General features: G+C 48.1%; 1 protein-coding gene and 1 long non-coding RNA gene across 3 annotated transcripts in view; one reads left to right on the forward strand and one right to left on the reverse strand.

Annotated features, from left to right (window-relative positions):
* Positions 1 to 12,868, reverse strand: part of LOC137147826 (uncharacterized) — a 43,900-nt gene extending 31,032 nt beyond the window's left edge. For both annotated transcript variants that reach the window (XR_010918364.1, XR_010918363.1), the window contains exons 1-2: positions 12,793 to 12,868; positions 6,541 to 6,681 (exon numbers count right to left, since the gene is read on the reverse strand). This is a non-coding gene — a long non-coding RNA (uncharacterized lncRNA). The remainder of the gene's footprint in view (positions 1 to 6,540; positions 6,682 to 12,792) is intronic.
* JPH3 (junctophilin 3) overlaps positions 1 to 26,150 on the forward strand; it is a 101,191-nt gene that overhangs the window by 6,579 nt on the left and 68,462 nt on the right. Inside the window, exon 2 of the mRNA XM_067539970.1 lies at positions 22,996 to 23,773. Coding sequence (XP_067396071.1) covers positions 22,996 to 23,773 — 778 coding nt within the window. The remainder of the gene's footprint in view (positions 1 to 22,995; positions 23,774 to 26,150) is intronic.

The raw sequence follows: 26,150 nt of genomic DNA on the forward strand, positions 1-26,150 counted from the left end.
ATCAAAATACTAAATGAGACATCCAGTAGCATCATTTAAAAAAAGCGATATGGCCTCTTTATAATACTCACCTCAATATAATGTGCTACTTCGTTCCAGGCACAGAGAGGTATTCAAGTAATAGGAGTCTAGTCCAGGTAATAATAAACAAACAAATAATACAGGCACATAGGAATTTGCAGACAGCATTAAACCCCTGGGCCATCTAGCCCACTGTCCTGCCTCGGACAGGAACCAGCACCTGATCATCAGAGGAAGGCATAAGAATCCTGCAGGAGGCAGAGGGGAGATAATCTGCCCCACACATAGAGACGGACTTAGGCCCTGAAGCACACTGTTTAATATTGCTTCCCAAATTTGTCATCATTAATTGTGTTCACTCTGGATATTCTTGAGATCCACAGAAGTATCCAATCCCTTTTTGAATTTTATTATTATTATTATAACAGAGACTGAAGCTTTTCATCGGAAGATCTCAAAGTCACAGAGTCCGAGTTTAAGGCCAGAAGGGACATGAGATCAGCTGGTCTGATCTTCTGTATAGCACAGACTGCTACCCACACACTACGTCTAGCAACTGAAACTAGACCTAAGTATTACAGTCAATAGGAGCCTAGACTAGTATGGGCCACAGGCAGTGAATGGGAAAGACTGAGGTACACCTGAGACCCCTGCAACAACAGGGAAATGGTTAAGTGAGATACCTAGATAATCCTGGCAAGTGACTTGCACCCACACGCTGCAGAGGAAGGCAAAATCAAACCCAAGATCACTGCCAATCTGACCTGGGGGGAAATTCTTTTCTGACCCCGCATATGGTGATTGGTTAGATTCTGCACGTGAGCAGGAACCAGCCAGTCAAGAGAAAGAATGCACACTGCCACCTCACAACCTTGGCCCACCCCATCCAGTGACCACCTCTGGCCATGGCCAGCTGTAATGCTTCAGTGGAAGGAGATTTAAAAAACGACGATGACAACACAAGACCCAGAAGACAGGAGGCGGGGCTACCTTCCTGACCCCTGCAGGAGGTTGGCTGGAACCATGCAGCATGACCTTTCAGGAACTTAAGACATAAATTACTTTACGAACATTGGGAAAATATTATCTCCATTTTACAGAGGCGGGAGGGGGAAAGAGAGTCAGTGAGATGTGGCATGACTTGCCCAAGATCACAGAGACACTGAACTACAGTGGGACTACTCATATTTCAGCTGTCCAGGATTGGAGCGGTAATGAGCTAGTGTCAGAGTCAGGACTAGAGCATGAAACTAGAAGACATGTTTTTTTGTGCTGTAAGTACTAGGCCACACCAGCTCCCTGATTGCGATATCAGGGCCAAGAAGTGCAGCTGTTTCATACAGAATCACAGCTATAAGAGACAGAAAAAGGCCTATGAGATCACTGAGTCCATGGTCTTGCAAGGGCAGGAGACAGTCCCCTGACACAGAATGTATCAGATGTTAAATTGATGCTGCACTTGATCTCAGCCAAAACTCAGAAGAGGCAAGGAGGAGATAACAGGCATTTGAGAGAGGCTGGTACTCTCTTTCCTATGCTGCTTCAAAGTATTTTTTGGTCAATATTTTTCAGGGTCTTTTTTTTCTTTTTTTTAATTTTAACACTAAAGTCCACTGTTAACTTAGCTGCTCAGCTGAGCTTGGTCTAAAAGGACCATGTCTGTTTACACTTGGGCCCGTTTTCCAGCAGAATGTAGGGCCTCTTCCTGCATTATTTAAGTCCGTGGACGCTTTGCCATTGACTTCTAAGGGTCCAGTCCTGCTCCCGTTGAACATGTATAATTAGTGGGGCTTCACGGCTCCTTTTTCAGGAGGGACTTTTCACGAGGATTGAAGAGACCTGGAAACTGAACTCCCCTCTTACTCCTAGATGTGATCACTTCAAATCAGGGTCGAAGCACATTAGCACAGGATGTTCTCCAGGTGCAGGAGCCCTGGCTGGGATGATTTAGTTGGGGTTGGTCCTGCTTTGAGCAGGAGGTTGAACTAGGGGACCTCCTGAGGTCTCTTCCAACCCTCATCTTCTGTGATTCTATGATACATGGTGTCGCTTGAGCTACCACACTCAGTGCTTTACCAGCCTGTGGATAAACAGAGATCTTCAGTATCCAGGGCTGTCATCTGGCACTTCCCTCCAGCACCAAAACTCATCTAAAAATGATCTACCATAGGAACAACTGAAATGGGCAGATGGGCACATCCTTATAAAACAGCCTTGCTATCACTTGTACTTTTTTATTGCAACTCTTGTGACCTTAGGTGTTTTTCTCAAAGCCCAGCTTCTGGAATGATGTGATTATGTAAGATTCTCAGATTTTTTTATTTTTTTTTTTAAAAGTAAGTTTGTAGACCTCATGGTTGTAGAGAAAAGCTTGAAAATGTGACCCTTGAAGGCTCACAGACCAACTAAAAAGAATTCAGAATTTCTAATTTTTAAAAATGGCATGGTATTTAACCCACTCATAATTTTTTTGGGGCGGTGGGAGGAAGGGAGGCAGCAGCCCATCTCATGATTTTTGAATGTTTGGGGTTGGCATTACTGATGAACATTGATGTTCTGTGTTACCCTCGACATGACTGAAGATAACAAATGTCAGAATGGTGTAAACATCATGGATGGAGAGGCATTATTCAGGACTGGACAATGGAATAATGGGATGAAACACACACAAAAAAAGGAAATAGGAAGTGGCTTCTGGAAGGGGGGGGAGAGAGGGGGGAAGAGAGCCCTTCCCGACAATGAGATCTATTAAGGTGTAGAATTATTGTTAGTTGAACGCTGACATTGTGCTTGGAGCTGTACAAAATAAAAACACTGCTTTATAGCAGCAGGGGATCTGGCCCATTGACGCCAATGGAGCTATGGGGTTTGGCTCAGTCCCAAAGAGCTTATAGCATAACAAAGAGATGTAGATAAGATGAGACTCACTGGGAGACCTAGAGAATACTGTCCACGTAGATTTGTATGTGTTTATAGTACCCATGCTGGCGAGGGTATTACACAGATGTGGGCCAAGACGTGCATGAGCTGTGGCTCTCTGTGGAGGGCACGGAGTGGGGGGTGAGGTGCACTGGAATGGAAAGGTCAGTCCATGCATGGGGCACAGCGTAAAATAGGAGAGGGATTCATAAATTCCAAAACCAGAAGGGATCATTGTGATCATCTTGTCTGACCTCAATAGCACAGGTCAGAGAACTGCCCCTAGAAGCAGATCTTTTGGAAAAACATCCATTGTGGATTTGAAAGGCAAATAAATATTTTTGTTTGCTATTTAATTTCTTCCCCAACCCCTCCCTTTCCCTCCCTCCCCTCCCCCCCCCAAATCTGGGAAGTCTTTTCTTTTTTAAATAAACCCTTCACAAACTGAAATCTGGGTACAGACGTTTTATTGTTATGATTGTTCCTTTTGCTAAATTACACCTACAGGAATTCCAGATATTCCTAACATACAGCAGAACATGACTTTTCACTAGCAAGTGGGAGACCCACTGCATCATTTTGTGAATAGGCAAACAAATGACTATCATAATAATAATAATAATGTGTTCACGGTAGTGCTAACAATGTGCTAAGCATTTTCCAGACATGCAACAGGGCCCCCTAGAACTCAGTGCAAAAAATGGAATAATTAAATCAAGGCTACTGCCACATAGGATAAGCTTTGTTTAATTATCCATCTCTGAATCTACTTATGTGGTCATCACCACTGAGGTCAGGTCATCACTGATGATCTGAAGGCCTGCCGAGTTTGACACATGTTTTTTTCTAGCGGTTTACGAAGTTCACTAGTAGATGTACTCTCGTATATTCTGCAGAAGTGACAGTCCTGGCCATAGTCTATACACAGCTTTTACACTGGTTTAACTATTTCAGTTAGGGCTGTGATTTTTTTTTTGAACCAAAATAGTTATACCAGTACAGCCTCTAGCGTGGATGTAGTTATGCTGGTGCCTACAGCAGTAAATTCCCCTTCCCTTATGGACATAGCTATACTGGAATAAAGCATCTTTATTTTGATGTATCTGCAGCCACACTGGGAAGGCGTGTCCCAGTATACTCAAAACGGTACCACTTTTGCATTTAGACAAGCTCTTAGCAGCACAAGACTTTACTAGAGTGATCTGCTATGAAAGCTTTGCTGAGAAGTGAGATGAGATCACGCAGTTTTGAGGAGGATTATAGGGTTGGAGGATTAGCAGGGTGAGAATTAGCCAGATTCTACTGTACTTTGTGAGAGAAGCATATTAGAAATAAATAAGGAGGCTGAATGCATTTTAATGCATTTAGCATCCTACACATTAAAGCCCAGTATGTTTCTTTGGCCCCTGCCCTGTAGTCAGGTCCATGAGGGTTCAGCCCCATGGCTCTGATTGTAGGGCTGTTGCCTTGCTTTCTTAGAGCAGTCCGTCCATTCCTGGTGAGAGTTATGGGTCTTATATCTGCACTCCCGCTAGTGTCATGTGAAGTTAGCCAAACCGAATGGCCCAGCATTGCCAACCCTGAGCATTTGCAATCATTATAAACCTCACATCAGGCCCCCACAATTGAGAGATTGGCTTTAAAATCATGATTCCCCCACCCATAAAGAGACTTTTGGTTCTTTTGATTTGCTGTTCTTCAGCTTTTAGGGAATCGTTTTCTCCAGCTTTTCTCTATAAAAGGAAATCTCTCGTCCTCCTGGTTGCAAAGTGAAAGCTGAGAGAGTCTCATGACTCCAGGAACCGAGACTTTAAGAAACACAGCAACTGTCCTAAGACTCTCAATAAAACTCACCAGAGCTTAGCAATAATGAGGCGGGGGGAGGGAAGGAGAAGATAACTGCCATTTAAAAAAATTATTCTTTGAACACTGGCTGGAAAAGGAAGTTGCTAATGAAAGAAAACAAAATTCGTGGGGAAGGATGGGATACAGAAATAGTGGGGTGAGCACAGAGGCCAAGAATGTATTTGTCATTTCCATACATGGTGGAGAGCAAATGGAGCACACAGTCAGAATCCTTTCCAAGCCAGTCAGGCATGCTCTAAAACATACATTAGTTTGCAGGGATTCCTCCATCACAGCTGTGCACCTAACTGAGTTTGTGTGCATCATTTTCTGGCGTCGGCTTCCGCCAGATATTCCAGGAGGAAATACACCCAACCGCAGTCACCCCATAGATAGTAGCTTAATACCATTATGTGTCGGGGAATCTTTTCCCAACTGTGGCCCCATGTGGTTTTAGTATAATCTAATTGTGCTCTGAACACCATCTAATGCAGAGCTGGTAGAAGGGGAGTTTGCAGCTGGCTCCCTCTCTACTTGGCATTGCATACATTATACGATCCCTGAACCTCGCCTTGTGCCGCAAGAATCTCTTGTGGCTTTTCCTAGACCTGTACGTGACTCCAGTGATGGATTTAGGTCATCGTTTTAGATGGCGCTCTGCAGCCCTTCTCAGCTGCCCATGGGTGTGTTAACCACGGGCAGTTCTGAAGCATCCCATCAGTCCTGTGCTGCAGCTAGGGGGCTGTTTACTGCAGGGCAGGTGTTCCGCACGGCTAGAATTTGCAATGCCATTTCAGGCACCGGAGTGGCTGCTCCCTACGTCGATCTGGGTGTCAAAAATCGACAGCTGTGACCGGTGCAGATATTGGGCGGAGGGGACAAGCAACTGGTCTCATTTTCTCACTTTGTAAAATGGGGCAAAGCACCCTGAGGGCGGAAGGGACACTGTGCAACTCTTCTTGGATTTAAGTGATGGTGGAGGAGGCCCTGACTACAAAGGGAAGGGTGCCCGTGGGGACAAACAGCAGCTTAAAACACAAGCCAAAAATACACACACCCTCCCACAGATGGATGGGACACCAGGGTATTTGGGCTATTGTCTAAATAAGATGGCCACTTGACGCTTTGTGCTTCTGGTGTGCACACACACAATTATGCAGGTGTGTGTGTGTATGTAGCTATAAAGACAATTAAACTATCCAAAATAGACATTTAAAAATGCTTCCCCCCTCCCCCACACTCCATTTATCTCCCCATCAATACTGGTCCTACCACTTAGAGTCCAACTCCCACTTTTGTATTTCACAAACACTGGTAAATTCACTAAACAAAAAATGTCTCCCCAGCCGTGTATTAGGCTGCTACCAGACCACCCCAATTTTGAGCATCCCTCAAAATCTTGATAAAAGTTGGCATTTATTTTTTTCCAAAGAAAAGGGGCCTAATCTTCTGAAGGACCAGGCACCCACAGCTCCCACTTCAGCCCCTTGACCATCAAGCCCAGTCATCTTAACACAGTGCCACAGGCCCAGGTATCTATGCAAGACCAGATGCTGTATCAGCTGGCCCCTTGGGCAGCAGCGTTAGCCGAGACTGGACCGGATGGATGGATGTGGTGACTGAAAGACCCCCTTTGCCTCTAGAGTGGCCGAGTCAGCACGGAGACGCTGTGCTGAGGACGTGGCGTGAGGGAAGCTTACCCTACCACTGCCTGTGTTGTCCTTGTTCTTTAGGGTTGGGTAGGAGTGGACTCACCCCTAGTTCACCCCCTCAGGGCTGGAGGGGGCAGGCCAGGCTCTTCGTCGCTAGCATCCCCGGCTGACAGCTGCGCCGGCCTTGCCGTTCTCCGCTTGCGACTCACCTCTCTGGCCAGGTCACATCCAGTCCAGGCCTTTCCTGGGTAAACAAAGAGTCCAATGAACTAAAAACCAAACAAAGGTAACTCTTCACCCCTGCTCATTCCTCGGCAGCCTCTTCACCACGGCCGAGGGCTTTCTTCCTGGAGGCCCAGCCCTCCTCTTGGGTCAGCATTTCCACACCACCTTTTCCAGTGGCAGGTGAGCCAGGAACCAAAGCCTTCCTTCTCCTCTGGGCTCCAGTCCAGGGACCCTATGGCAAGCCGCTAAGATCTGCTTCCTCCTATGCTTTGTTACTTCCCTGGACTTTCTAGCGTGGCCTTCCTTCAGGCCTTTTCCCACAGCCTTTCCCTGGACCTCTTCCACCCTTAGGCTTTTTCTCCACTCTAGCCCCCAGCAAGAACAACAGCGTTCTTCCTTTCCCTGCCCACTTCTCCTCTGAGCTCCCTCCCTTTATGGTCACCACCCAGTTAGGGTTGCCGCCGGTCCGGTTTTTACCCGGACAGTCCGGTTTTTGGCTCCTGTGTCCAGGTGCCATTTTGGGTGGACAGGTGCCTGGTTTTTGGGGGCCTGGCCACCCTAAATGGCACCCGAACCAAAAATTTGGTTACCGTGGGGGGGGGGGGGGGGCGGGTCATTAACCTGCACCGCCTCCTACCTGCAGGCAAACTCCTTGAGATGAGCCAGCGAATAACAGGGGGAGACGAGCCAGCGATGGAGGTGGGGACTCAAGAGAAGAGGCAGGGCATGGGACCGGACCTCAAGGGTCCAGTTAGCAGCAATTAGAAAGGTGGCAACCCTAGCTGGGCTTCGTCTTCCTCTAGGTGCAACCAGGCACACGGACTGCTCTGCCTCCACTTAACTCTTTCGTTACCTGTGTGGGGCACTCCCCATCCCCCATCACAAGCTCCTTCTTTAAAAGAAGGTCCCGCCCCCAGCTTGCAGGCACATTGGGAACCTCTGGGCCCGGTCCCTTGCACTGCCGTTGGACTGGAGAAGTTCTGTCGCCTCCCTGATGCATGCCTCTGTGAGCAAGAGGTGAATCAGGCCAAGCGTTTCCCACCGGGGCTGAGCAGAGACATGCACGGGGCTGTTTGAATTGCATATTAAAATGGAGACAACGCTCCTGAAAGCGGTTGGGCTGACAGCAAGGCAGAGCGTGGCCCTGTATTTATCCACAGCCTGGCCCCACTGCAAGCCTGGCCTCGTGCAGGCTTAACCCCACTGGCCTCCGCTCTAAAGGAGCCACTCTCGAGGGCGAGAGGGGAATGCAGTCTCCAGGGCTCATTCACTCCTTGACCCCTCTGACGAGGCTGCCAGTAAGGAGACCAATGAATGCCAGTTGTAAGTAACGAGGGTGAGCTCTGTTTCAGGGCCACCTAACCCCAGAAACTGATCTGAGGCCCACCAGCTCGGTTCACCCAAGTCACCCCATTGTCCGCGAGAACTGTTTTCTGTGCAGTCAGCCTGCACTGAATGTGAACTAATGAATGAGAGGCAGAAGGCTCTGGGTCCGGACACTGGGCCATCCCTTCTCCTCTGACACTTCAGTTTCCTTGCAGCTGTGCATTTTGGATTGCTGCCTTTGTCGGATATAGTCCTCAGAGCATGCAAAATCAGGCCATGCTTTCAAAGAGTGTGTGGAACAAAGAAACTGAGTTTTTGAATCCTGCCATTCACAACCTCTGCAAAAAGCCAAGTACCTGTATCCATCTGTTAGTGCCTTGCATAGATATAGCCTTGTGTGTAGGCCTTGTATGTACCCCTCATGGCCTGGAGTGGCACTGCAGCACCCTGCCTCAGTTTCCCCTTCTCTCAGGGGCACTTAAGAACTCCACAGTGTCCAAAAACTACATCCAAATAATTTTAAAGTCTCTTCCCCCCCAGACTTCAAGGTGGACCCAGTTCCTCTGACCCCAGGATCTGGCTGTTTTCCCCATCTTCTCCCCTCATCAAGAAACATCACAGTAACTTCTCCTCCAGGCAGTGCAAGTCCCCGTAACTCCCTATTCCTGGAGGGGAACCTTGACCCCATTCTTAGGCTGAGCCCACCCCTTCCTCCCTGAGCAACCATCTCTGTCCGTTCTTCAGGAGCTGGAGAGCAGGCAAAGCCTGATCTCTCACTGCTCCAAATTCTGGCTGTTCCTTCTTTCCTGCAGCTCTTTATGGGGGAAAAACACCCGTCCCCTCCTCAACCTCATCTGAGTAGTAAACAGGGCTGGCTGGCCCCAGCTCCTTAAAAGGGCAGACCACCCTGCTACATGCACTAAAAAAACTGGCACTTAACTGGCGGCTGTTTTTATTTTTCTCTTCAACTCCATTTTTGTAACATAGGTAAGGGATATTTTTCCAAATGCACGATTTCTTTTTGACTTGACAGTATAATAACAACAACAACAACGCTTAGCAGTTGTGTACCACTCTGCAGCCACATGCTTCAAAGCGCTGCACTAAGTATCATCTCCATTTTATGGATCTGGAGACTGTGGTTGAGACAGGCTAAGGACCTTGGAGGGCAAGCGCTAGGTCCACAAAACATCCAGTGTGTTTTATTCCTATATTTGTGTCTGCTCCCTGGAAGATGTGGAACCTGATGGCCTCAATCCAGGACAAGCCCATGCTTAACTTTAAGCATGTATGTAAATAATCCCATGTGCTTAAAGTACAGCATGCACTTAAGTGCTCTACTTACTGGATCAAGGCCAGAGAGCTCAGCAACTTTTGAGCCCTCAGAGATATTTGATGAGCCTGTTTCATAGAAGGAAAAATTTTGGTTGAAGAAAGGTTCAGCTATTCAAAAAAAAAGAAAAACAAGTCCTGATCTATTTCATCCCTCTGATGCTGTAGACAGGAAGCGCCAGATTTTAAAAAGTCAACTAAAGGACATTGCATTTGGTGAAAAAAAATCCACAAGAGTTTTGTATGTTGAGGGAAGAGAAAGTCTGGCTCTAAATGTTTGATTGGGTATAATAGATGAGCAACACTAGTGCATCAATTTAATGTGCCATCCATCCTATGCTGGATCTGGCATTTTGTTCTTATAGCCTCTATAATAAGGAACCTTTCTGGCGCTTTTTATTTGAAACTCAAGCTCGCTGGGATATCCTCCGGAGATTCAGAACTTGTTTTTGTGCGTTTCCCAGGGGATACCATTCATACAACCTTACTCCAGTACAAAACAAGCAATAGAAAGCAGGCCACTCAACCTGAAGTAGCAGACAGCAGCACCAAGCAGTCATCACTTCACTGTATTTCACATGGCTATAGTTACATTCATTTTCTAAGTATATCAGTTATTATAAATAAATAAGTCTGGCACTTCTCTTCAAAGGGTTGGGGAAATGCATTTTTTGAATAGTTGAACCTCTTTTCCAAAAATTTCTCTGCTCTTATTTTCCAATTTATAAAATTGGCCAAACACACATCTCTTTAAACTAATTTATGGGAATTAAATACATTGAACAACTTCTTTCAGACTATGCCTCAGATTTTAGAATTGTATACATGATATGGCGCTCATCATTTACATGTGTAGTTCCTGTGCATGTGTGCAGACATAGGAGTTGCCCCTGTTTATGGCTCGTTAAATGTTTAACTTCTCCTACCCCTTCTCTGTATATTGTCTGGTTATTTAGCAAGCGCTATGGGGTAGGTGCCTTGGGCCACAATTTTAGAAGTATATAGGCACCTAAGAAATAGTGGGATTTAAATCCATGGGACGTTCGGTGCTTTCAAAAAACCCCCATCTGCACCTACCTGCAACTTTTGGCACCCAATATCTTTGAAAGTCTGGCCCCTTGTCTTCATATCTTCTTATGAACTACTTAGTACACAGTGGGCACTATACCAGTAATAAGCATCTCATGGGGAATATGGTCAGGGCTTTTTATTTCCCTTCACTTACCAAATTATAGTGGGATCTTTTATAACTACATGTAGTCTAGACCTCAGGTTTTAAGTCTCATCTTTAATATGGCACAGTGCTTGCTAGCGCCCAGCAGGGGCATTGGGACAGGACTGGTTCTTGGAGAAGAGCACCACCTATCAAGTCTCCCTTACAACTTCCCACAGTATCACTGTTCAAATCTTTGGAGGTCAAAGGACTACAGCCTCAAGGTTGCCCCTCCTTCAGCTTTGCATCCGAGCTGGTGGTTTCTCTCATCCACTCACATGGAAGGAGGAAGGTATGGTTCACATAAGTGGGACGGAAGGGCAGCAATTGTTTCGAAAATGAGAGGCAGGAGGGCAACAAAAACGATGGAGCACATGACTTATCGGGAGAGATTGAGGGAACTGGGCTAGGGGTTGGACTAGATCAGTGGTTCTCAACCTTTCCAGACCACTGTACTCCTTTCAGAAGTCTGATTTGTCTTGCATACCCCAACTTTCACCTCACTTAAAACTATGTACTTACAAAATCAGACATAAAAATACAAAAAAGTGTCCCCGTACATACTGAAGAATTGCTTACTCATTTTTTACCATATAATTATAAAAGAAATGGATTGGAAGATAAATATTGTACTTGCATTTCAGTGTATAGTATATAGAGCAGTATAAACAAGTCATTGTCTGTATGACATTTGAGTTTGTACCAACTTTGCTAGTGCCTTTTATGTAGCCTGTGATAAAGTAGAGAAACGTTTAGATCAGTTGATGTACCCCCATGGGCACACGTACCCTTGGTTGAGAACCACTGGATTAGATGACCTCCTGAGGTCCCTTCCAACCCCAATTGTCTAGGATTCTAAGAAAGCACCTGCTCTTTATGTCCCAGCTATCATACTGCTGTGGGATAAGCTGTAAAAATACCTTTCCTAAGGCCATGTCTGCAGTACAGACTTATAGTGGTATAACTACATCCTTAAAGGGGTGAAAAATCCACACCCCTGAGCGACAGTTATAACTACCTAACCCACAGGGTAGGCAGCATTATATCGGTGGGAGAGATTCTCCAGTTGACATAGCTACCCGCCCCCCCTGGAGGGAAACTGAGGCACAGGGATTCACCCAACGTCACCCAGAAGACCAGGGGCAGAGCTGGGAATGGAACCCAGGTCTCCAGTCCCTTGCTCTGTTCGCTAGGCTACATTGCCTCCCCACCTCTACAAGGGTTAGCACTACAGAGCCTCGCTTTGTGCTCACTCCTGCACGCAGCTCTGGGCAGGGTGACCCCAGCACCCATGGGGATCTGTGGCAGGATCATTGCCTAGCGCTATGTTCTGATCTCTGCTTTCAGAACTGTGCTCAATGGACATAATGTTGGGGTGGGGGCAAGATTGGACCCCAGGTCTTCCTTTGGGTCCTCCAGCTCCAAGACAGCCTTACTATGACTGACAGACTACTTCCCACACAGTCATTCCCAGCTGCTCACAAAGCAGCACGAGGACTGTCTGTAGCAGGTAATGCACAAGTGGCTGTGGCAAAGGAATGAGAGAAGGATTCACCAGCCAGCTCTGCCTGGTAGTGTCATAACGAGCCCCACCATGTTCTTGCTTTTGACAGGGATCCCCCTTAACCTTTGGCTTTGCCCAGGGTGAAACTCACCCACTGGAGTGAGCTCATTGCTAGATTCCCCCTGGCGCCCGCCTCTGATTTATTACCGGCACTGACATCTCTGGTAGTGATAAATCCTCTGCCCTAACCCAGCTCTATGCCTGCAGTCAGGAGCAGCCTTTGCAATAGAGGTAAAATAATTCTCCCCCTTTGGTCTATGGCTAATGGAGCCGTTCCATGGCTACTACCACAGCATGCAAAATCCTTCTCCCATATCTCCCCCAGCAAGGATAGGGGACACACCACTCTGGAAGCACTTGTTGCTCTCCCTCTCTTGGCCATTTTAAATAATCTTGTAACCAGGGTCAGCCACCTCCCATGCACCCCCCTTACAGCCTAGGGTCACGCTACAGGCAGTCTACCTCAGTTTCCCCACAGACTGTTCAAATAAAACTTCCCTTCAGGCCTTTCCTGGGTCAACAATACACCTCTTTGAGGACTAGGTTTATTAATGCAAAATAAATGGCACATGAAACTAAATCCAAAAATAAAGTCCATTCAACACAAGATTTTGCTTTCTCTTCCCAGACCTTCCTGTCCAGGGCCTCTACAGTCTCCCCTCTGGTTGGATAGGGTCTTTCCCAGCCCTCCCTACCTCATATAGCTCTGCTGGTCTCAGGATTTTCCTTACAGATGCCTTTTCTGACTCTACAGGCTCCACCATGAATTCCTAATTCCCCCCTCACTGCTGTTCTTTATAGAAGGAGCACCTGACATTTCAGGTGTGGAGCATTCTGTAATCAGGGCTGGCTAGCTCCAGGTGATAAGAGGCAAATCTGTGTAGGTTCTTATCTGGCATCCAACACCTTCCTATACAAGGTCCTCTGAAAAGTATGAAATGGGTACAAAGCTATAGCTTCTCTCTTGCTTTCCCTCCACCCCCACCGAGCAGCAGGTTGGCCTGTTATTTATTTAGTGTTTGCTATTCTGGTAGGTAGGCTGGCTCACAGAAGAGGGTTTTGGAAGATGCTGGGCTAAGCCCATTGAAATCTTTCAAAATTTTGATGGGAAGGTGGCAGGTTTTCAGGAGTGTGGGATCTTTTAATCCTAGAACTTCACCGAAAAATGATCTGTCAGACTCCGCTCATTTCACGCTTTGCTGTCTACAAAGAGACATCAGCCACTCAAATTTGGATTTGTGCGAAAACAAGATTTTACAAAACCTAAGGCCAATAGAAAAGTTTCTAGATTAAAAAAAAAAAGCCCAAACAAACAGTGGAAACAGCTGTGAACCAAATAAACCCCCCTCCCTTCCCCACCAAGGGTTTGGCAACCCAACCAACCACAGACTATAAACAGTGAAACCGACCTCATTGACTTGTAATAGTCCAAGTTGAGAGACTAGAGCGTAAATGGAGAGAAGTCATTTGACTTTTTGCAATTCTTTCCATTGCAGCCATTTGTGGTTTTGTTCATAATGTGGGAACAGTGTTTTGACAGTGTGTGATTACTAAGGGTCTGCTCCCACGTCCCACTGGATTCAAACATTCTGCATGACTTTGGAGCAGATTCCAAGCGTACAGAGCCCATTTAACCTTTGGCAAAGCCTGTTAGCTGGCCTTTGCCACTGGAGGATCTGATCCTTTCTCTGCACACCATCTAATTCTTTCCTTCCCAGAGCAGGAAATAGGATCCCTGCTGCAGGCAGCTCCATCCTTCTCCTCCTCCATAAAGCAAAAGAATCAGCCATTTTTTTCTCTCCCCCCCGTGTCCCACCATCTTTTCTTTTTTTATTCTTAGTGAGTCAGTTTCCTCTCTCGCACTCCATCTGCTGCAGATGCATCTGAAGGTCTTTCTATCGTCAGGAGGAATATTCTCAGCAATCCATCTTTCAGCCTGTCAATTTTTTTCCCCACCTCCAATTATCTTCCCAAATTATTTCTGCTTGTTCGTGTGTGTGTGTGTGTGTGTGTGTAATCTCCTTGTCTGCTAGTCTGTTTCTCAGAAGCTTGTTGCTTATTGACACAGGAACAGAGATTGCACAAGCCAGGAATATTCAGCCTGCAGAGGGGAAGAGTTAGAGGGGACTGCAGAGCGGAGATACGAGATTATGATGATCTAGATGATCCTCCATTTTTATACTGTTAACCAGAATGATGTTCACCCCAGTGCAGACAGCCTGCACAAGACCCTGACACATTACTTAAGTCCCATGTCAGCCCTGAATATTGGGTGTAAGTGGGGCTGGGACTGCACTGGAGTGAATTTTACCTCAAGAGAACAAGGGGTTACTAAAAGGTGAATTTAGAACAAATAAAAGGAATGTCTTATACAATGCCATACAGAGCCTGGGGGAATGCACGATCTGATCCCTCACCTAGGGGGAACCAGACCAGAGCAAAGGCCCTCGGCTGACCTGGTTGTAAAGTGTCTGTTGTACCTTGTGACACTCCAGTCATGGCAGGCAGGGCCCTGGAATGGGCAGCAACCAAGAAGAGGAACACAAAAGATTTTACACACACACACACACAACTCCCTTGTAGTCAATTGAGTCAACCCACTGGAAAGCCACCGCGAGTGGGAGAATCAGTCCCGCTTATTTATTCATTCCGGCCCTGCGTCTGCTCCCACTGAAGTGAATGGCAAAGCTCCCAGCGCTCTTTTCACAAGGGGAGCGGTTGGGATTCCTTGGCATGGATTCCCAATCTTCACCTGCTTTCCAGGCATTTGCTTTTGTCAGTGACTTCCATCAAGCATTAGCCGAGACCACACGGCTCTGGCGTCCACAGCATCCTGCGGGATGCTGCTAACCACATAATGGATGCTGCCTTTTCCTAAATGCACTCACTCTATTACGTGCCTGCTGGTCATGCTCCGGGAAGCACTTTGCGTTGATTGATTGCACAGGAAGTGCTACAAAGCAAATGGCTGTTGCTCCAGTTGTATTATCAGAGTAAGCACTTGGCTTTTGAGAAAAAAAATGTAGCAAGAGAGCATTGCCTTTCAGTGTCGAAGCTCACAGGGCTGGTTCATAGTTGCTCCATTGCCTGTTTGCACTGGATATGCCAGTGCAAAGAGACCACAAAGCAGCCACCTAGAAGCCTCAGTGAATGAACAATTCCTGGCGCCAGAGAGCATCTGTGGGAGCCAAGGGGCTGGCAGAGCAACCTGTGTGTCCTTCTAGCAGGAGGCCCAAGTGCAAAGAGTGGAGTGGGATGGGCTGGCGGTGCAAGGGAGGGTGGCTGGGGCGTTCTCACCTTCTGGTTATCCTGTGCCACTGGCATGTCCAATAGCCTGAGAGCAGTGTTGGTTCAGAACTCTTTCCCAGTCCGCCCTGGGTGGCGATCACGTCAGCTCTCATGAAATGTGAGCGGGATTAGGGTAGGTCAATGAAAGACTGTCACAAATAACCGGGGAACTGCAGGAAGAGTTGCTAGTAGTTCAGTGAGGTGAACACGCTCAGCTCCCGCGGTAAGACCATGGGAGCAGAGGGCCCTCACCACCTCATAGGATCAGTCTTTATGTTTGTAGAATCTGTTTACAGAGACCGCTGGGCTCCTTTTGTGCAAGAGGCGTTCATCGTGCGGCAGCAGTAGCCACAGCCTAATAAAAGTGCAAGATGGCTTCCAATTTTAAGCCCCATTTTCAGCTCCTCCATCTGACTTCTTCTTCCCTCCTCCCCCCCGAAAAGATCTAGCTGAAATTCCACACACCATATCTCATCCCAGGAGAGAGCTTGTCTGTGGGTTTTTGTACAGATCAGAAAAGGAATTTTAAAGATGCAGGCCTTGATCTTCTTGTCTGGCCGAGTCGTGCTCAGCACAGGACTCGAGTTACAGAGGGAGTTGATTTTATATTCCCTCTGCAGCTCCTCCATTCTGCAGATGTCTGAAAGCTGGTTTGGCCCCTGGTGCAAATTAGAGCCGCCTCAGAAGATTTCCTATAAAGAGATCCAGTTCCAACAATCTCCTCGCCAACTGAGATTTGAAGCTTTGTGCATATTTTTGCAAATATTAGGGGCGACATTTAGACTGGCTGGGTGTGGGAGTGTGGGAACAGAGTGGTAGGGAGTGATGGGGGGCTGTAGGGCAGGGGGGTAACAGGCTGCAGCTTCCTCGGTTCATGTCCAGATGTTGGAATGTTTAAAAGGCGCAGAACCTTGACAAAGAAATGAACGTTCATTTAGGAGGGCAGCTCGACTCCCCCAAAACAGACTCCCAGCCTTAGTTTGTTTGCCCATTTTCATTAGTGCCATTACATATTCCCACCCACCAGGATGACTGAGATGCTGGGAGCTGTGCTTTCCAGCCAATCTCCACTAGCAAAATCCAAGATGCCTGTCTCTGATGGGAAGGGAAACAACCCTGGAACAATATAAATAAAAGCTAACCCGGGGGAAGGGTGACCCGGCTTGTGTTTCACTCTCTGCTGGGAGTTCTCCTTGCTGCGCCAGGAACAGAGCGACAGAAGGAAACCACCGGGTGGGAAAACTGGCTTTGTGACTTCCAATTCTCTAGGGATTTGTTTAAAAAAGCCAAATCCAACCCACTGAGAAGTGGAGAGCAATTGCTTCTGGCACACATGCAGTTCTGGAAATGGGTTTTAAGGCTACACGTTGGCCAGGTCATCTCTGGAAAAAGAAGCGGCAGTCTCAGTGGGTCCTTCACGTTGATAAAGAAATACACAGACAATTGCTTCGGCTGTAACCTGGTGAAACCAATTTGCTCCCTGAGAGCCATCAGAGATTTGCTGTTTTGTTTGCTCTGTCTCTCCCTGATAGTTTTTCATTCTGCTCGTCAGTCTCTGATTTTCAGCAAAGACTGGATTTTTTCTTTTTATGATTTGGCTTAATCCAATTTTTCAACTGAGGGTTGACTGGGCTACAGAGAAGTCAAGTGACTTGTGTGGGGTTGGAAACTGAGTCAAGTGACTCAGCCGGGAGGGGGAGAGTGCCGAACTTGAGCAGAGAAGCCTACAGCTTGCGTAGCTGGGCCAGGCAGTGCCTTAGCCCTCTGCCCCCTCTCCCTTCACTGACAGTGTGAGCGTCCTCCTCTGCACCTGCTCTTGCAGTTGAGAATGTAGGAAGGAAGCAAAGACCAGCACCCAGGAGCCAGGCAGCCTGGAACGTGGAGTCATTCGGCTCTATATTTTGTTACTGAATCCTGCTTCTAGGAGAAAGCAGGGGCCAGAGGCGAGTGCTGGAATATTGCAGAACATATTGCAATGTGGCCGGATTGTGATCGTTAGGGTTGAAAGGAGGGAGGTTCAGGCTTGGGGAAGAGCTCTCTCCTTTTTCCCCTAGGGTGTTCCCTGATCATGTTCCCATAAAGCTTTCTCCCGCAGTGACAACCCTCGGGAGGAGTTCACTGCCAAGTCAGCCATGCAGGAGAGAGAGTATCTGAGTAATACCTGGACAGGTGTAACTGTGAACAGAATTCATAGAATCACAGAGGATTAGGGTTGGAAGTGACCTCAGGAGAACTGACATTAAGCTTCTTGGAGATACTACTGATGCTGAAGTAAGGAGCATTCCTTGATAGCAGGGACGTTCCTGAGGCAGTGTGGTCCAGTGGATGGAGCAGAGGCCTAGCAGAGAGGTAGGGGCTTTTCCTGATTCTGCCACTGACCTACTGACTCCCAGAGGCCATTTTCTGTTGTGTTAAGGCCCATTTACATCACACTGGTGCCATAAAGGCACCTCTAAAGGGCAGACACAGGCCTCAGGAATACCCCTTGCATAAGGGACCTTTCCCATCCGCAGAGAACATCCAAAATGGCTCTATGCTGGCCCTGCGCCAAGCCCCTGTGGTAAGGGGCATGGCAGGCTGGAGGAGGAGACATGGCCAGAGGGATAAACTGAGGCCTGAGGCTCATAACCTCTGTGAAGAGGGTAAGACTGCATCGTCCTCAGACCTTAGCCTTTCCTTCAGCTACTTCCTGGGGTATGGCCACACGGCGATAAAAAGCCCACGACACCATGTCTTAGAGCACGGGGGCTAAAAATAGCAATGTAGACGTTTGGGCTCGGGCTGGAGTCTGGGCTCTGAGACCTCAAGAGGAGGGAGGGTCCGCACTGCAATTTGATAGCCCCGCCAGCCTGAGTCAGCTGACATGACAAGACTTTTATTGCAGCATAGATCCTACCCAGGGTGCACAGACCCACCACGCAGTCTCTCTCTCTCTCTGCTTCTCTCCCTTCTCATTGAACCCCAGTGACACCACCAACCACCCACACACCACCATGAGACCCTGAACCCTTTCCCCTTCCTCCCTCACCTCTTCCCCTCTCCCCCCCCACACACACATAATCCTGACTCTCCTTCCTCCTATACTAATCCTATAAACCCTCTGTAAATCCTGTCTTTCTGCAGCTGGCTCTTTCCCTGTCCCTTCTTGGAGTCAGTGTGGGTGGGGTCCTTTCTCTCCAGTTGAAGTGCAGCTGGTGCTTGCATACCTTCCCTTTTGCCTCCTGTTTTAGGCAAACCAATCTTTGAATCCCTGTAGCGGCCCACGTGCTCCAGTGGGGGCCTTCTGAAAATGCCATTCGGGTGCCCATCCCCTCAGATCACACCCTGTTGGAGCTGCACTGGATGCTCAGACAACTTGGGTGCCAGCCTAGTTTTAAAAAGCCCTTACACGCTCATTTCCAGCTGAAACCTCTAACTGGAGGCACAAATGGCTGTTCGGAGCTGCACGTCAGCACTGGAAAAAATTAGCATCAACCTCTTTGTGCCTTACTCCAGGGATCATATGCTTTGAAATCCTTGGATAGAAAGTACCAATTATTATTACCTATTATTTCATTTATTATAGAAAATAGACAGCACTGGCTCCAGGGGAAGGACTAGATGAAACCTGCCAGATTTTCCCATCTCCAAGTCCTGTGTGGCAAATAGTCTAGTAAGGTTTTTTTAGAAAGGGTGAGTGATATGAAATGACAAGGGCTGTTGATCCTCACACTGCAGGGTAATCATAGCACCTAGGTCTTCTCTCATGCTTTGCATCAATAGATCTCAAAGCGCTTTACAAAGCAAGTCAGTATCATTATCTCCTTTGTACAGATGGGGAAACTGAGGCACAGCACAGGCTAGTGACCCAACAGGCCAGCAGCAGAGCCAGGAACAGAATCCAGGCCTCCCAAGTCCCAGATGTTTCGGCTAAATCAACCTGTGGAAGCTCGAAACACAAATCTGTTACCTTTGCTGAGAAAAGCAGAAGCAGAAAGTACATCCAGCTTCTCTGGTGACTTTGGCTGTGGGCCAGAGGCTCTGTTCTGTAGCATAGCACAAGCTGCTCTCCTGTCACTCCTCTTCATCAACGTCTTTATAGGGTCTTAAAGAAAGTAGGATCCTGATTCACCAACGCACCAAGGCTCTAAGTCAACTCAATGGGACTGCTCAGGTGTTTAAAGTCACACACGTGCTTAAGTGCTCTGCTGGACTGGGGCTTTGGTGGGAGAGATGGTTCAGCTGCCATGCTTTTCGTGTGCTGATTACATTCAGCTTAATATCGCTGTCTTGTCCAGCTCACAGTGTGATACTGAGTGTCTGCGAATCGAGATAAAAGAGGTGAAGATGATGTGTTGGGAGGAAGGAAGCAGGGAATGTGGCTTCTTTCTGTCCCCTGGACTGATGGTTTATGTCCCTTGCCTGTTACTGAAGTTCACAGTTTGGGAGTCCGGTTATGTTCCCAGATGAACAAATAGCATCAGTGGCAGGAGGGCTTTTTTCCATTTGTGTCGGGCTATAGTGATGTGTCCTTTTCTTTCATATGTGGGAACCTCATTGCTGTAATCCACTCATCACCTCTGCATTGATGATGGTGGCGTGTGTTAATTGGGGCTACCTCTTAAACCCACTCAGAGGTTAATGCTAGTGCAGAATGCGTCAGCTTGTTCCATGCCATGGCACATCTCAATTATGTCGCACCAGCCTTCTGTGATCGTCATTGTCTGCCATTGAAGGTATTGTTTTTGACCTATCAAACCCGAAATGGCTTGGGACTATCCTACCTAGGACACTTCTCTCCATGTGCCACATTGCCTCAGTTGCTCATGTTGGAGCCCTCACTTTGAGTTATGGGTTTGTCTACATGGGGACATCCAGGAAAATTAATCTGAATTAAGTAAAGGTGTGAATTTGAAGTAGATTAATTAGAGTGCATTCAATCCCTGTGTGGATGCTTTTATTCAGAATTAAAGTGGCCTTAATTTGGGTTAGCGTAATTCATTTTGGAAGTGAATTAAGATAAACTGAATTAAGGCCACTGTAATTCTGAATGAGGGTGTTCACATGGGGTTTAATGTGGTTTAACTAATGCACCACAAATTCACACCTTTACGTCATTCAGATTAATTTTTCCTGAATGTCCCCATGTAGACAAGACCAGTAAGGGAGGGGGCTGCTGGTAAGTTGTTCCTTATGCAAACCCCTCCATTTTGGAATTCACTTTCTCCCAGTCCCAGGTAGCCCCGATCTGCTGCCTTTCAGAGCAGGCTGAAAGTGTTTGAAGAGGACTGCGGTGCTTGTGAGAGCGTGGGGCATTCCTTTGGGAGTCTGAGGTATAGGGACATGACTGGCTGTTATTTTGTTAGGGGTGATCAACTCTTTTGCTTTTTGTTATTCATGTGGATTGTATTTGTGATGGCTGGCAAGGCCTAAGCAGGTCAGGCATCTAACTCCCATTGACGTCAATGGGAGTTAGGCACTTAACACACGGAGGTGCTTTAAAAATCCCAGTAGATGCATAGCAGCATCTTTAGGTCCCTGAATCCCTTTGACAATCTGGGCCCTAGAGCCCAGGACAAGAGTTTTTTCACAGTGTGATGTGAATGTGACACAAATAAATAATTCCGGCCAGAGGGCCAAAATGAAAGGGTTTTGATTTGAATTGTTTGGGGCAGGCTGGGCTTTTTGGTTTCCTCACCTAAAACACAGCAAACAGGCAATGCAAATACAAGACCTGGCTTCCCGCACTCCATTTTTCAATGCAGGCAGAAAAATACAGCCGGACAGGACCATTTAAAAAACAATCGATGTAATCGATGGCAACAGAATTCAGACAGTAAGGCTTGGCCAAAGGATGAGCAAGAGAAGGTGATAAAATGACTGCCCAGAATGTCTGACCAGTGTAAATTTCAAGGAGGGAGCAGAATTATTTAGGGAATTCCAAGGGAGCATAACAAGGAATAAAGGGAAATTTAGAGTGAATTTTAGGAAACATCTCCTAGTGGTGTGAGCTGGAGGAGGTTCTATGGCCTGTGATTACCAGGACTAGATGATCATAATTATCCCTTCTGGCCTTAAGATCTATGAACTATCAGGCTGTACAGGAGTCTTGCAAAGGAAGCAGAAGAAGCCCTATTGCTCAGGGTCCGCAGGACTGGAGAACATACTGCAGGGAACCTACCAGCCACAGCGATGGGCTAGGATAAACCTAACAGGTCTCTAATTTCTGCATGATTATTACCAAGGTCAAAAAAACCCAAACCCGTGTCATGCTGTACGCAGAAAGGATAGAAAGACTTTATCAGACTAAGACCGAGGTCATAATCTGGGCTTTACCGGGGCCGTTTTTATCGAGGTTTAATTTTGGTTTGGTTCAGAGAGGGTTCACTGCTTCAGCAAGTCTATTTTCAGAATCCCTTGCAGCGTAGGAGTCAGTATGGTACAATGGAAGGGCCCAATATTGCCAGGCACCAAGCACACCCATGGCAGTGCCAGGCATATCTCATTGAAGTTAAAAGGAATGCAGGGAACAGGCGGCCTTCAGCACTCTGATGGATAAGGCCCGGTGAGAAGGCGGCTGGCTTCTTAGCAAAAACTTAGCTCCTGACCTACGCACATTTTCACGTCATGGCTGGCAAAGCAAGCATGGCATGGGCGCACTCAGTCAGCTTGGAATCTCTGATCCCACTGATAGTCCAGAAAGGATTAAGGCATTCTGAGAATAAAGACCAAGATCTGCAGTTCAAATGACTGGGATAAAATTACAAAGGATGTTGAGCCCAATGGTTCAGGGCCTGAATGAACATCAGCTCAGGTTGGGAAGACAGTCCCCCCCCGATCAGAGTATTGCACACTTAGGAACATAATAATGACGTTATGGACTCTTACTTTATGGCTCAAATTTTTAAACAGAGAGGCCCTCAACACTGCACATATCTTTGCACCCACAATTACTGCATGCGCGCATGTATACGTGTAGACCCCCTAAAGTAACCCAGGTAAATGCCCATGCAAATGTGGGGTGCAGATGGGTGCACATTTCTGAATGTTATATCCAGACGGGTCTCTAGGCAGGTGGCCTTTATTTCTCTATCCCTGCCTCCTTCTGCTGTTCTTTGGATGGAAGGCGCTATGTATATAAATAAATCTATTGTAATGTACCAGCCAGCTTGGATCACAGTCGGAGGCAGGCTACCAAAATAGATGGGATTCTAGGGTAAGAGTTCCCGGGCTCTACCACCCAGCTCTCTTCCCTTTCATTTTAGGGCATGGATGAGCTAAGCAATTCCTGGAAGGACAGTCCCATGTGAAGTGGTACCTTGGCTGTGTCCTGTTATTTCCGGGGAGCTGAAATGCATTCTTGGAATTTTGCTGAGATATTTCTTCCTGCTGCCCCCATCAACACACGGGCTGCCTCCAGAAATAGAGATGGGCCTGGATTAAAAACACCTCCAGGCTTTGTGGGGGGGGTGGCTCTGGATCTGAACTTTGCGGGGATCCCAACCTCCCAGTAACAAATGGCTCAGCGACTGCTATGCGCCTGTGTACAAGCTGCCAGGCAGGGCTCTGCTCAGTGTGTAAATCAAGCTCTCTCTCTCTCTTTTTTTTTCCTCTGGCATCTCTATTCCCAGGGACATACCAGGGCCAGTGGGTTGGTGGCATGCGCCAAGGTTATGGCGTCCGGCAGAGCGTCCCCTACGGCATGGCTGCGGTGATCAGGTCGCCCCTGCGGACGTCCATTAACTCTCTGCGCAGCGAGCACACCAACGGCACGGCCCTGCACCCCGACGCCTCGCCCGCCGTGGCCGGCAGCCCCGCTGTCTCCAGGGGCGGCTTCGCCCTCATGGCCCACAGCGACGCCGAGATCCTCAAGAGCAAGAAGAAGGGGCTCTTCCGGCGGTCCCTGCTGAGTGGCCTCAAGCTGCGCAAATCCGAGTCCAAGAGCTCCCTGGCCAGCCAGCGCAGCAAGCAGAGCTCCTTCCGGAGCGAGGCAGGGCTGAGCACCGTCAGCTCCACCGCCAGCGACATCAACTCCACCATCAGCCTGGGCGAGGGCGAGGCCGAGCTGTCGGTCGTTGAGGACGACATTGACGCCACCACCACCGAGATCTACGTGGGCGAGTGGAAGAACGACAAGCGGTCGGGCTTCGGGCTCAGCCAGCGCTCGGACGGGCTGAAGTACGAGGGGGAGTGGGCCAACAACAAGCGCCACGGCTACGGCTGCCTGGCCTTCCCGGATGGCACCAAGGAGGAGGGGAAGTACAAACAGAACGTCCTGGTGAGCGGCAAGCGGAAGAATCTCATTCCGCTCAGGGCCAGCAAGATCCGCGAGAAGGTGGATCGGGCCATAGAGGCGGCGGAGAGGGCGGCCACCATCGCCAAGCAGAAAGCGGAGATCGCGGCCTCCAGGTAAGGCAGTATCCATTGGTGGATACGGAGATAAAGGGCAACCGGGGGGGGCGGGGGAGGGAGAGATCATCACGTTGCCGTGACTCTGATCTCTATGGCGTGCTGTGTGAGCTGTGGCCTCCTTCACGGTGGAGGAGAGACAAGACTTGGCCTTAATGCATAGAAAGAGGATCCTCTATTCAGGCTGCTGGACACAGACAGAGCCTGTGGTTCTCTCTGGCTCTCAGGGGCTGATAGACACAGCCCGAGCTGCTCAGTGTCACCCAGGGCTACTCGTGTCCGGGAATGGACTTTGCAATAAAGGAATCAACTGTTTGACTGTGCTACTTTGCTCAATGCAGCCAGTGAGGACATCCCGGCCCATCTGAATCAGTACGTTTGCCGAGGGGTCTCCCAGCCTCAGCATAGTATTTTGTAACTTTAATTTGCACGAAAGGGGCTCAGTTCTTCAACCCAAATGCAGGCAAAACGCATCTGGAAGTCCAGGCTCAGGTGCTGCAGGGTTGGACCGCAAAGTTCAATATATGTGATTTTCAGTCCCTGGCTTCCCACAGCAATTTTGCACCATCCCCCACCGACACATGCACTTTGCTGCACCAGATTCCAGCAGCTCGTGCAAAATGGTCTGTGCAAAAGCAGAGGTCGAGCTGGGGTGTGACTGCAAATCTGGGCCAGTATTATCAAGGTAAAGAAGAAGTAGTTTTATTGGCCACATGCAGCCAGCCTGGAAGCCTAACATATGTTCCTAGGTGTTCTGTCCCTGCATCAACTGGGTCGCACCTAAAACCAGGGATGGATTTCTTCAAGAGCTGTCTCAAAGCCCTTGTTCCAAAGCCCTGGTCAGGTGTATGGAGAGGATCTTTCAGGGCAGTAAAGCTATGAAGGTGAACAAATGTCCTACCTTGGTTGCCTTAAACCAGACGGGAATTTGGCTCTCCATAGATCTCAACATCTTTCTGGTCGCTAGCATTTGTTTGTTTCGAACTCTCGGGAGAGAGGGTTCTCACCTGAAGCCAACTCTGCCCTGAAGGGAAAGGTCACAGCAGCTCAGTCGCACCGGAGGCAGGTTCAAACGATGTTCTCAGCTCCAGCAAACTTGTGCTGGGTGTCGAGTTAAGTGAAGAAAGCAAAACAAAATCTTAGTTAATATAAGGATGCAAGGCAGCAGCGGTTATAGCTACAGGTGCTGCCCTTATCCCATGAGACATTGGTCGCACTGTCCCCTGTGCTAGCCAGGACAGTGGGAGAACCCAAGATTCATTTGGTGATGACCTCACGCCGGTACTCAATGAGCCTATATCTATATCTGTACCGACACAGGGGGGCAAAGGTCACGACCCTGTTTTGCACCATTGCATCTCCTGCCACAGGACAAAGACTGAGAAGCTGCAGCTCTGTTTGTCAAGGAACTAGGCATCAGCTGCAATTCGCAATTTCCTGGCTCAGCCCCCCCACTTAGCAGGTGACTTTTTCAGCCTGGTACACAGAGATTTAGCCATGCGACTGTCATTAAAGCTAGCAGGAGCCAAGCGGCTCGGTCTCCAGGCACTGCACGCGAAATATGTCCCTCACTGTCAATATTGTGGCATGGCCTTGGTGTTTAATTTCCTCTCTCTATTTGTTTACCGGTGGCATTACTTGTATGGGCCACAGTGACAAAATAGCTTCCACTTAGGAGGTGCTGCATCATTAACCCCTTTGTTGCTTCTTGCCACTGCATCCTGTTCTGAAGTGCTGCATTAATGGGGACCATATACCTAACTCTGGACAGAAGGGTTCTCCACAAGCTACTCCCCTAGTAATCTCTTGCTGGTCTGCAGCTCAGAAAAATCTCCTGGGTCCTGGCCGGTGCCATGTGGATTCCCATCTGCTTCTCCCTGCCCCTGAAAAACAGGATTTCAAAGGCAGATCCCTAATTACAGCCGCAGCTCTGGGAAGGTTTTGCCCTTTGCTAGGCTCTTTTGTTCCCCTCTGCTTAGAGAGCAGGGGCTCCGTGTACCCAAGGAATTGCTGTATGCCCCAGGAAGCCAGGCACTCAGCCTAGACCGTATCTTTCTGAGGTTCTTATTAATCACAGAGCAGTGCGAGGGACCTGAGGGAGAGACCCAGTTTTAGTTTTTAATTACATTTTAAAAAATTTTTCTCTACGTTCTATCTAATCTAGCTAGCTATCCAGCCGTCCTTTTCCACACGTTCTCTCTGGGCCTTTGTGTGTGTGTGTCTCTCTCTCTGGGACTTTGTTTTCCTGTTTTCTCTCTCAGTCCCAGTGCCGACCCCCCTCTGGGGTACGTACTGGCAGATGCTTGCTAGGTCGTGTGATTAAATGCAGAATCCCTTGAAGACCAGCACCCTACGCCAGTCACTGGTGGTCACAAGT

Source organism: Emydura macquarii, unplaced genomic scaffold (assembly GCF_026122565.2).
Source record: "Emydura macquarii macquarii isolate MOO-44397 ecotype Brisbane River unplaced genomic scaffold, CSIRO-AGI_Emac_v2 contig_561, whole genome shotgun sequence".
NCBI lineage: Eukaryota > Metazoa > Chordata > Testudines > Chelidae > Emydura > Emydura macquarii.